General features: G+C 39.4%; 1 protein-coding gene across 1 annotated transcript in view; it reads right to left on the reverse strand.

The window, feature by feature from the left end:
• The window catches only part of FRAS1 (Fraser extracellular matrix complex subunit 1), a 273,045-nt gene that overhangs the window by 191,959 nt on the left and 68,337 nt on the right, over positions 1-12,749 (reverse strand). Inside the window, exon 18 of the mRNA XM_029951708.1 lies at positions 550-690. Within this exon, the coding sequence (XP_029807568.1) occupies positions 550-690 (141 nt within the window). The remainder of the gene's footprint in view (positions 1-549; positions 691-12,749) is intronic.

The following is a 12,749-nucleotide window of genomic DNA, read 5'->3' on the forward strand; positions in this document are numbered from 1 at the left end:
TACAATAAGGTGCTTAAATTTTAGTATTTTGTCAATTCCAATAAAACCCCGAACTAATCTCAACCAGTAATTTCTAGAATCTCTGTCACTGAAATATAAAGGTGTTATTAAAAACATATTGGACCAACACATCAAAGAAGAAAATAAATATCTTGCTTTCTTTTTTGCTCTCTTAGGCTATAGCCAGGGGAGGTGGGGCTGAGAACTCTAGAGAGAGTTAAAGCCAAATGCCTGGTCCCACACAGCTGCATTAGAACCTGGCCACAGTAGCTTATCTCCATGATGAACACCATCAAATCTACCCCTCTCTGTATGCGTAGGGCAAAGCTGACTCCAATTTTTCACTCCATCTATACTTCTCTGTTGAAAGAACAGAACTTCACTTGTTCCCCTCACTCTATGCCTTTACTCCTAATAAGTTCAAGACAAGGATGTACAGCCTAAACCTAGTGCCCTGGTATGACAACGGTTTCAATGACATGGTCTGGCTGCAATACAGAGACAAAACAATGGCACAGGGAACATGCTCCTGCATGGGTACATACTCACCTGCACAACCACTTTCCTGGCTAAAATATCCGTCTGGGCACTGGGAGAGACACTGTCCATCCAGTAGCACTTGGGAAGGCCAGCAGGTTGTGCAGTTAAGTGGGCTCTTCCCTGCACACCTGAAACAGGATTGGTGGCAAGCTGGAAAAGAGATAAAGCAGAGGAGGCAATCAAGAAAGCTGCCGTGTGACAAATGTGGTAGCTCTGTCTTTCCTGTGAACATTCCTGGATTGGAATAAGTTCTGCATATTAGTTTTTTCCCAAGGACAGGGTACACATCTCACATTCTTCTTTCTAAAGGCCATATCCTGCAAAGCAAGCATCTGGGACCCAGATTAAGTAAGGCACAAATGCCACAGAACAGAAATAACCATTTGCAGAGTCATACATTTCTTTTTTTCTCAAGTTCCATTCTCAGAGAATGTCAAATAAAGACCAGGAAGCCATAAAACAGGTCTCCTTCCCTCAGGAGAGTTCTTCCTCCATCATTAAGCAATGGGCTGTTTATCAGGCTGCTCAAATTATGGAGAACAGGGATGGAAGCTTTACTTACCCATTCACAAAAATTTATGTGGTGCCAACTTTGATGGAGACTGAACATACACAGGTGAGAACTGTCTAACATTTGAGCTGCCCAAACAAGCTACGTTGATAGACACACAAGCAAGGAACTGGGATGCAGTTAATGGGAGGCAAAGTATAGTAGAGTAAGAGCAAGACGTTGCAATTCTATGTGACCGTGACTAATTTATATAACTTCTCCAGGCTCCTACTTCCTCATATATAAAATGAGAATATAAACTGTACATACTGCATGGGGTGTTGTGGACATCAATTGGGTTTGATGAATGTAAAGTTATTAGGATAGTGCTAAGTATACAGTAAGGACTTAATGTATCTTAGCTGTAATTATTATCATTGAGTGCTATGTTACAAGTATACATAGGTATAAAAAGAAATGGAGGAGCAAAGAAGAAAGAAGACATCTCTGCTTGCCTACATCAGACCGTTAAGAATAAAGGGGATCTATAAAGAACTTATCAAACTCAACACCCCAAAAATAAAATAACCCAGTGAAGAAATAGGCAGAAGACATGAATAGACACTTTTCCAGAGAAGACATCCACATGTTCTGGCTAACAGACACATGAAAAGATGCTCAATATTACTCATTATCAGGGAAATATACAAATCTAAGTCACAGTGGGATACCACTTCACATCTGTTAGCCTAAAATTAACAACACAGGAAACAACAGGTGTTGGTGAGAATGTAGAGAAAGGAGAACCCTCATACACTGTTGGAAATGCAAACTGGTGCAGCCACTTTGGAAAACAGTATAGAGGTTTCTCAAAAAGTTAAAAATAGAACTACCTTACAATCCAGCAACTGCACTACTGTGTATTTATCCAAAGGATAAAAATACTGATTCAAAGGAGTGCATGCACCCCAATGTTTATAGCAGCATTATCAACAATAGCCAAACTATGGACAGAGCCCAAATGTCCACCGACTGATGAATGGATAAAGAAGATGTGGTATGTGTACACACACACACACACACACACACACACACACACACAGTAGAATATTACTCAGCCATCAAAAGGAATGGAGTCTTGCCATTTGCAATGACGTGGATGGAGCTAGAGCATATTATGCTAGATGAAATAAGTCAGTCAGAAAAAGACAAATACCGTGTGATTTCACTCATGTGTGGAATTTAAGAAAAAAAAAACATGAACATACGGGAAGGGGAGAGAGGGAAACAAACCATTTGAGACTCTCAGAGATAGAGAATAAAGGTGATATCTGCATCAAAACCCAAGGGTGGCCAGTGTATTAATCATGCCTTTTTATTTTCTGATACAGTGACATCTGGGGTCCTACAAATCCTGGAGAGACTACCCTCCCAGGGCTAGCCAATTCCTAAAGATAGTAAATGACTATCCTGGCAGAGTGCCTTTCAAATGCTAACTAGCCACTCCCAAGTCCACACAATCATCCCCTCCCCTATCACTCATACTGGGGCCACTATTCTCTTGGATTGGAGAAAGTCCCTACACCCTGAAGCCCACCGAAGTTATTCAAACTAGCCAATCCTAAACTGCTTACCCTGCCTCACTTGTTCCTTCCCACAGAAACTACAATAAAGGCTCTTGCTTACATTTTCCCCTCACTCCCTCTGCCTCTTGACCAACCCTGGTGCTTCTGGGTGTGGCCCCTGTGTGTTCTTTCCTCTTGGGAACTGTGAGAAACACATTCTTTCAATTATCTCCTGATGTGTTGGCCTCATCATACCTGAATAATAATAAAACTTCTATTATGAAACAGTTAGTCATTCACCTCCAATCTTTCATCTGTTATTGAGTCTCAAATAGGTCTAGGTGCTGGGGATACAATGGTGAGTACGAAAAAAAACCTGATTCTTACCCATGTGGATGACCCCACGCACCTTCTGTCCATCCAGTGGACAAGATCCACAACTGCAAGGACACCACTCTGAGCTTCCTCTTTTGCCTCTTCTGCCCCTTTTATCAAATACCCAGACAGAGACCAGCAGCTTGGAAGAACGAAATGTGATTTTATACCACTGAAGCCTCCATTTCTACCAACCCCCTATAAAAATGCAACATATATTTTTTATTTAATGTGTGTGAGGCTAATATAAGCTAGGTACTCATTGTTAAATAGTCAACTGCCAATACATGGCTGATATATACTGCTGTCCTTCTAGTGACCCCTAAAGCCTTGACCCTACCCTAACATCTATAAACCAACACCTAAAAGGTTTAACACCTCCACCAGGAGGCTTCCGGGACCCTGCTCCTAAGCGAAGGTCAATATCTATTTGGATTGGGCAGTACTTTGACTTACTGATTAAGAAATATTTTGATTCTCATCTCTGGTTGTACTGCAGAGCTTTATACCTATTCAATGGTATTTATTACAATATGAAAGACAGAGCCAGAGTTTCAGGTTTTAAAGTAATTTCCTTTCTTATACTGTCTTGTAAACAACTCTATTAGCACAAGTCACAATAAGAACTTTTTCCCAAATATTTTCAAAATCACTGAGAATATATTTCCTTTTCAAAAAATAAAAAAGAATAGGTAAGCAAATATTACAAGGAAGTGTACATATTAGCCCATTATGTAAGACACTTTAACACAAATGAATGAAATGGCATGTAATCTCAAGTCAGGAGGCAATATTTCAAAAATCAGCTAAATTATACTGTCAACACAAAGCTTTCCAGGATGATTTAGGGAAGCCACATATTTCCACATATTTAAATATACTTATAACAATACCAATATGTTTATTTTAGACTTTACAAGATTGCTAAAATTTTTAGCTCTTCCTATTACACCTTCCTAATAAATAGGAAATCAAAGCATATCATTGTGGAATTGAAAACTAGGAGAATATGAATTAATGCCTTGTGAGCACACAACATATTTTATTTCATTTCATTTGGTCACAAAGTCAATGTGATAACCTGGCTCAATGTAAATAGAGGTTATTTTTGAATTTATAAAACAGGAAAGCAAAGAGGACAAACAAGTTGAAAAAGTGATGGGCCAAGAATTCACAAGAAATTCCCTTTGTCACCCACTAGGTTTTAGAAATCTAAACATCACCATGGCAAACCTCAGAGCTCGCGTCATTGGAAATGTTTCATAAACAAATAGATAATGAGCCTGTTATTTACCGAGGGGCACAGAGAGAAAAGGACATACAGGGTGGCCACTCTGTCAAAGAATTTTTTTTCCTCTACAATGCTGTTTCTGTAAGTACAGGCATTTGCACCTTTAAAACAATCTCACCAAGTTTCAATCCTGTTTGGGAAATGTCTATATTCTTTCAGTGACTTTAATGTCACTGAAATGGACATTAATGGAAGCTGCTTTCATAGCAGAAGTTCTGGTGTGAAGTCTAAGATCCTTCAAGGAAGACTAACTCCATTACAGGGCATATATGGAAAAGATTTGAAAGAAGTTCTATGAATAATTTCCCCACGTAATACTACATTTTTAGAGAGTGACTTTCCAGTTGCTGGGTAAGTATATTTCTGAAAAAGCATAACTGAGCAGCTTAAAAACTAAAAGTGTTGGCATTAAAACTGTCCTTAGATGATTATAAAGTCCACTCAACTGGACTCCATGAAAAATATTACCTCAAACAATTAAAACATACCAATTTTTGTTCTGTTCTACTCTCTTTTTCTATTCTATCCTATCCCCTATTTAAGTTTCAATACTACTTTTTCTTTTCAATGATATAAAAAGTGGTCCAGTATCTCTACTCTCATATCATATAAAATTTCCTGGCTTTTCATGTCAAAAACAAATTTTGAGGTAGACTTCTCTTGAATTATGATGTAAATATCAAAAATCCTCTAGCAAATACAGTTGGAGTCCTGTGATAAGGGATGAAAACTGAAATGAATTAAGTCAAATAAAATCAATCTCCCCCTTTCCCTCACCCTCCTTTTCCTTCTTCTTTTTCTTTTCCTTTTTCTTTTTTAAAATGTGCTGATTTAACTTCTCTCTCCATCACCACTCCTCAAGTAGATTAAGAACAACTTAAGAGTAAACATCACACCTTTTTCCATCTCTGTGACTCCTGTAGTACTGATCATAGTCCCTGTCCCTGGCATGTCAAAAGTTCCCAATCAATGAATTCCTGCTGATTGAATGGGTGGGTAAGTAGGTGACCCAGTAGGTAGATTGGTGGATGGAAACACTGGTAACACATTCTTCTAGTTCATCTTTCTCTCTGATCAAATCCTTTCAGCCGTTCTCTGTGCACATCAGGAATATTGTAGCTTCCCAAAATGGTACCCTTTGCCCTTATTCTCACTCTAGGAAAACTTATCCATAGCTTTCATGATGCCCTCCATGCTGGTGAATCCCAAATTTATGTGTAAAGCTCTGGCCTTTACTCTGAACTCCAATTACATAAATCTAACTGCCTAGGGGATATCTCTAACTTGGTGCTTCACTGGTATCTCATACTCCTTAGTTCCAAGATACTGCTCATTATCTACTTCCAAGCTCAGCCCATACAGACTTAACACAAATAATGGCATCACATTCCTTCTGCCCAAAATTGCACCTATTATCCACCCTAATTCTACAACCAACCCACCACATTGCCTTTCTTTTTCATTCCCTGCCTCACGGGGTAGTCTTACCATTCACTAAGACATGCATGCTGAAGACCTTAGACTTTTACGTTTCCATCACCACAACCCATCCAAGACATGTTGTTTTACTTCCTAAACCTCTGTCAACTAGCCCAACTTAACCATCCCATGATCCTTTGGTGCAGCCCTTCATACCATCATGATGTGGATTAGTGCAGCAGCTTCCTAACCAGCCCCATTGCTGCACAAGTAAGGGATTGGTTTTTATAAAATGCAAACTGACCAGCTTATTCCCCTATTTAAAATACTTTAACAGTTCTCCAGTACCCATAGTGTCAACTTTAAACTCCTTAGCATAGTACATAAAGCACTGGATGACAAGACTCATCCCCATGTCTCCTGTATCATTCCCACAGTTCACCACTTTGGGCTCTATACTACAGGAATACCAAATACATCGTAGGTCTCCAAATATGCCATGCATTGCACCTACTGTTTCCTTGATCTGGAATGCCCTTTCCCACTTTCTTCCCTGGTGAACTATTAATCCTTCAATAGGCTGATGTAGTTTTCTCTCTGCAAATCTTTTCTCATACTTTCTCCCAGACAGAGTCAGTCTCCTCTATGCTCTTTTGGGGATAGAAAGATGAAAAAGATATAAATCATGCCTTATGGAAAGTATGATCAAGTAAGGAAAACGGATATCTGAACAAGCAATTAAAAGAACGTGGTAGAAGCTGTTGTGGGGGCCAAGGGCTGACTACTTATGAACTTGTACCTCCTGTCCCCTCAAGGTCCTTCTAGCTGGCCTAAGAATCAAACTGACATAACAAGAGAATAACAAGAGAAAATAAAATTTAGTACTGTATGCATGGGGAATCCAGATAGACACTGAAATTCCAAACACAGGCATATGAAGTATGTATATTATCCTAAATTAAGGATAAGGGGTTAGGAGTCTGAGACTTCAATGGGAAGGCATGCAATCCTTAAGAAGATGAAACAAGAGTAAATGTTAGGTAAACGAATGTTCGCTGGGCCACTCAGATACAATGGGACATACAAAAGGCTTGAATCAAATAGACCTTGCTAGGTTCTTCCCTATTATACCCAATTTATATCATAATGTAGTTATCTATAGTGATAGTTCTCTTCCTGGGGCAGGTCCTCTATCTAAATCCTTTTTAGGCAGGTGTGGGGGAGGTAAAGAGCTTTTCCTAAATCCGGAGTTTTGATTGCTTTTTAACCGAAAATAGTCTTTATGCCAAAGTGGCCCATCTTGGGGCAGCCTGCCCTTGGCCCTACAACAGCAGGTATCACGTTCTTTTAATTGCTTGTTCAGATGTCATTCTCCCTTACTTGATCATGCTTTCCTTAAGGCATGGTCTGTATCTTTTTCATCTTTCTATCCCGAAAGTTGAGCACACCCATGCTATAAACACAAAAATGGGAATGTGAAGAAGATTGAACATTACCAGAAGGCATGCATTTATACAGCTTATGTCAGCACTCTGGGGACTACATTAAAGCGTGTTGCTTAATATAGATACCATGTATTTTCTTCAATTAATGCAAGGGAATCCCAACTTCATAAATAATAACATACTCTTAAGCTGAGCAGGCAGACTCCTGCCCATTTATTTCTTTAATTAAAGCTCTTTGCCTTAAGGCCTTTGGTGAAACTTAGCAACAACTAAATAGATCAAAATACAATGTACTTTTTCTCCTGATTCACGTAAAGCATGTTCATTAACTGACCAAAATAATTGGTGAATTTCTTATTTAAGAAGAAAAAAATAAATGGTGTTCCAGTCCAAGATGGTGACCTGGAAGGCTCCTGAACTTACTTCCAACTCACACCAAATCTACAGCTACACATGGAGCAATTCCCTCTGAAAGAAATCCAGAAACTAGTTGAAGGACTCCTAAACATCAGGCAAATGAGAAAAAAACCTATATGGAAACTGGCAGGAAAGGCTGGGACACCCTTACCATAAGCCCCACCCCCTCCACAGCACCGTACAATCAGGAAGGAACTCCTAGTTTCTCCCTGAGGGATGAAGGGTTTAAAGCCAACATGTGATACCCCAGCTTTTAAGAGGCTCTTTATGGGCTGCACCCCCAAAACCCTAACTCTGAAAGCTAAACGGGTTTGAATCCACAAAATCCATAAGACTACAGAGCAAGTAAAGAAATATTTCTTAAAGGGCTCACAAAAAACTAGTGGTGGTTATCCCCCCAGGGTTCAGTATAGAAACCGGAAGTCAGAAAAGTCCATTCTCCCAGTCTTTCTCTGAGAGAGACCTATTGGCATACCTTAAAAATCGCTGACTAAGGGTCAGGTTTCTAATTTAACATGCGCACAGAGGCCTACTGACTGTGAGCCTCCTAATAGACTTAGGAGGTGGACACCATATTTATGCTTTACCTCTGCTTGTTCCAGGTCATTTGTGTCTTACTGGAAAGAGTTTATGCACTTGTTTGGCACCCCCTTGACAACCTGGCTCTGATAGTCAGTGAGGTTAGAGTTCACTGGTTCAATAGGACTGTAGCAAGCAAAGAAATTGTTCTTAACTGGCTGGCTAACACCCCCTGGTTCAATGCCAAGGGAGCAGACTGAAATCCCCATCCCCCAGGGTTCCCTGGTATATTTGCATGATTTAAAAGAGGTATATTTGCATGATTTAAAAGCTTCTACCTGAGGCTCCAGCATCTCCAGCACCTTACCTGCTGACTGAAATCCCCCCCTTTGGGACACTGACAAATCCTACTTAGCACACCCCCAACTACTAGAGGCCACTAAGAACAAAGAAAGTGACATAGACAACCACAAAGGGTTTGAAAAACACTCAACAGCTAGGGCTGGCTGAACAATAAAGGTACAGAGAACAAACTGGTCATTGCCAGGAATGAAATGGGTAACATTGCTCAAAAGCTGTAAACTTCAGATATAAGATTAGTGAGTACTGGGGATATAATGTACAGCATGGTGACTACAGTTAACAATATTGTATATTTCAAAGTTGCTAAGTGGTGATCCTTTCCCAGTACATATGTATATTAAATCATGCCATACGCCTTTAACAAACACAATGTTCAATGTCAACTATATCTCAATACAACTAGAGGAAAAAAATTTTTTTAGTTGCTACCAAATCTGTATTGATTTTGTACAGTTTGGCTCCTACATTAAGATGCAGCCTAAGCAGGCAATACTATCTTCAAGACTGAACAAGGAAGCCTGAAAAGATTTGGTTGCTAAAATTTCCTTGGGGCACCTGGGTGGTTCAGTTGGTCAAGCGTCTGACTTTGGCTCAGGTCATGATCTCGTGGTCTGTGAGTTCGAGCTCCATGTCAGGCTCTGTGCTGACAGCTCAGAGCTTGGAGCCTGCTTCAGATTCTGTGTCTCCTCTCTCTGTCCCTCCCCTGTTCACACCTGTCTCTCTCTTTGTCTCTCAAAAATGAGTAAGTGTTAAAAATTTTTTTAAGAAAATAAAATAAAATTTCTCTTATGTTTAGCTGGCTAAAGCTGCATGATTATTCTAAGTAGCATGAGAAGGATGCCAAGGCAGGAACGGGGTCACTGGGATGTTTACTACCTCTCCACTCCTTGTTAAAGCAGTGAGTCTACTGACATACTACATCAAAGACATGTAAGTAAAATTCATTATTGCAGTATAGATTTCACTTTTAAAAACTTGTAATTCCCTCAAAATCAGATCATCTTGGACCCTTTAGCTGAACTGTGTGGGAACTGAAAGAATCCACCATTCATTTGCCACAGAATCAGGGCAATTATGTAGCTAATCTAATCACCCTGACTATGTTCAGCTCCAGTCCTGGTCACCACTGCCAAGTTGTTGACATCCTGATAGAGCCACATCATTGAGATGGCCTGGCCTGAAATTAAATTGTACAGCTCTAGGGTGAAATGAAGAACAAAGGATCTGGGCTCGGTAGGAAGGAAATATTTCCTGAGCAACCATGTCTTGTATTAATGCCTAGGATCCTCTGTTGCTAAATCATTTGTTAGTTGGTTCCTTCTAAGCCTTTCTTTCTTTATCTATAAAATGAGAGTAAATGTAAACTCATAAAATTTCTAATAAAATTCTTGGTTTTAAGGAATTTACAAGCCATGAAGTGATATATGTGTGTGTGTGTGTGTGTGTGTGTGTTTATAAATAACTGTAGGGAAACATGCCCAAAGGTTAAAAGGGGTTAGTTATCTCAAGATTGAAGGATATAAGTAGGATTTACAGATAAAATAAGAGATCCCTAGTTAAATTTGAATTTCAAATAAACAGTGAATAGAATTTTAGAATATCTCAGACAATATTTGGGATATATTTATACTAAAAATCCTTTCTTATTTGCTAAATATTTTTATTTCTTAATTCTGTATTTTTATTTGCTAAACCTGGGTAACCTAGTAATAGATTTTTTTTCTTATCTGTATTTTTTAAGGTTTCTGTGATATATATGATGCATACAATGAGAAGAAAATGAAATAAAAATGAGATTTAAAAAAAATTGCTTTAGTTAGAAAGGATACCAATGATAAAATGATATACTTACCCTTTTTAAATTAGAGGCCTTGCTTACTCAACTATAGTCCCTGGACCGGAAGCATCAGCCTTATCCCAGATCTACTAAATCTGAATCCACATTTTCACAAGATTCCCAACAGATTTTATGAAAAGTTCTGATCTAGACAGACTTCAGCTAAAAGCTAAGTCTTCAAAATAGTTGAACCCTTTAAAAGAAAGGGGAAACAAACAACAAGAGGGGAAGGAGAATCTGAAACTGAGTTTAGCGATCTGCCTGATCCTAGGAACAGTCATAGGAAAGAGGAAAAGCCTCCCAGTGACAAGAGATCCAGGTCCCTTGTCCTGTCCATCCACTCTGGGCTGCCATGTACAGCCACACAGGCTGCACAGTTACTAAATGACCCCAGGAGGCACCCGTCATAGGAATTCTCATGAGAATGGCACTCCTGGAACTGTACGACACAGCAGCCTCCTACCCAGCTCTTGAGGATAGATTCATGAACTCATGGAGGGAGGCCTGGAAAACCAGTGGGCGTAGATGGATAAAAAAAGTAAAAGATAATATAATTTCACTTTTATGTGGAATTTAAGAAACAAAACAGATGAACATATGGGGGTGGGGGATGGAGAAAAAAGAGAGAGGGAAATAAACCTAAGAGACTCTTAAAGATAGAGAACAAACTGAGGGTTGACAGAAGGAGGTAGGTGGGAGATGGGGTAGATGAGTGATGGGCATGGAGGAGGGCACTTGTGACGAGCACTGTGTTGTACGTAGTGATGAATCACCGAATTCTACTACTGAAACTAATACTGCACTGATGTTAACTAACTAGAATGTAAATAAAAATTTGAAAAGAAAAAAAGGATAGTTTTTTGGTGTTTGGAGATTTTGGAGGAATTGAGATTTTATTCTTTTATTTGTACAAGAAAGCTGATGGGTTATCTCCTGGTTTTTTGTTTGTTTTTTTTAATGAACTAGAATCTGTCAATGCTGACAGAATCAGTTAAATAGGTGAAATGAACTCTGGATAAAATTACTAAAATCCTCCTTTGAGTTAATACTAAATGTTAATATTCAATAAGCATGCACAGTTTGGGTTGACTACTGGAAATGCCTCCACATTACCTTGTCTTCCACAATTAGTAACAGATGGTCTTTTGTACCAGCAATTCTAGCCACATTTTGCAAACACAGAGGCCATATGAAAAAAAAAAAAGAAGAAGAAAGAAAAAGCATAACGCCAAAGCTCCATCTTCTAAAGTACCCAAGTTCATTTTTGCGAATGAGCCAAAATCACAGGAAAAACACATACAGCTGACCAGAGCATTTCTACTTTGGAACCCACCTCAGCCCACCTGTCTTTCTCCCCTATCTTATCCTGCTGTGGGCTTCATAGCGCAGATCACTAGCCAAGTACATGACATGGGTTTTGTTACTGCTATTGTTATCTGCTTCTCTCCCTAGAATATAAATTCCATGATGGTAGGGATTTTGTCTGACTTGTTCTTGAGTGTACCTCCAGTGCCCAGACAATGCCTGGCACCAAGGGACCACTCTATAGACATTTGTAAAAGGAGTGAATAAAAACAGACTGCACTCGAGCTACTAATAATATTCTCCTTGGTCACTGTTCGTTAATTTTGTTTTTTTTTTTTGTCCTTCAATCATACTCTTGGATGTTAGTCAAGTATCTCGAGCAATTTTGTTTCATCTTCCACTAGATAATTCCTGGGCTTGTCATGTAGCTCTGAATAGAAACTTGCATGATAACTTCTGACACCACTTCAGACTCTAAGCAAATTGCATCTGCTTCTCACTTTCATTAGTGCAGTAATATTCTAATCACTCTGTACTGCAGTCTCAGAGAGACGAAGCAGGAGAGTTCTAGAAAACAGTTGTTTTCCTCTTCTTTATAGAAAGGCACTTGAGAGCAAAAGTGCTGCAAAATAAATTCTCATTGGTAGAGCCACAGAAAACTGCAACCCTTTGAAATGTTCTGTAAAGAAGCAAGGGCCCGTCTGGAAATGTGTGAGAAGGAGAGCCCAGTGCAATCTCACAGGGCTCCCAAGCCTGGCTTCATAGACACCGCTTCGGCAGAATCGACAATGGAACAGATTGCGGGGAGGCAAAAAACGTTTCCAGAGATATGAGATGAGTGACATGGAACACATCAATCAACACACTTAATACTCAGAGAGGGCTGGAAACAATTGGTGGTTGCACTCAGTTTCCCAATGGGATCTCGGGCAACTCAATTAACTTTTTGCTGCCACATTCTCATCACTTACTAAATTGCGTACAACAATCTACCTAGCAGAGATTGCACAAGGATTTGGTGATAAATGTGGGTAGATAGCTATATGTGTGATACATATTATGTTAACTAGCATGAAATCATCAGGTACAAGGGACTCCAGAGGTCAATCTAGACCTTTCACATGGGACCCCAATTAAACCATTCCACAAAGATTAGACCCTAATCCTTTGAAAAAGGTGTCTA

Source organism: Suricata suricatta, chromosome 1 (genome assembly GCF_006229205.1).
Source record: "Suricata suricatta isolate VVHF042 chromosome 1, meerkat_22Aug2017_6uvM2_HiC, whole genome shotgun sequence".
Taxonomy (NCBI): Eukaryota; Metazoa; Chordata; class Mammalia; order Carnivora; family Herpestidae; genus Suricata; species Suricata suricatta.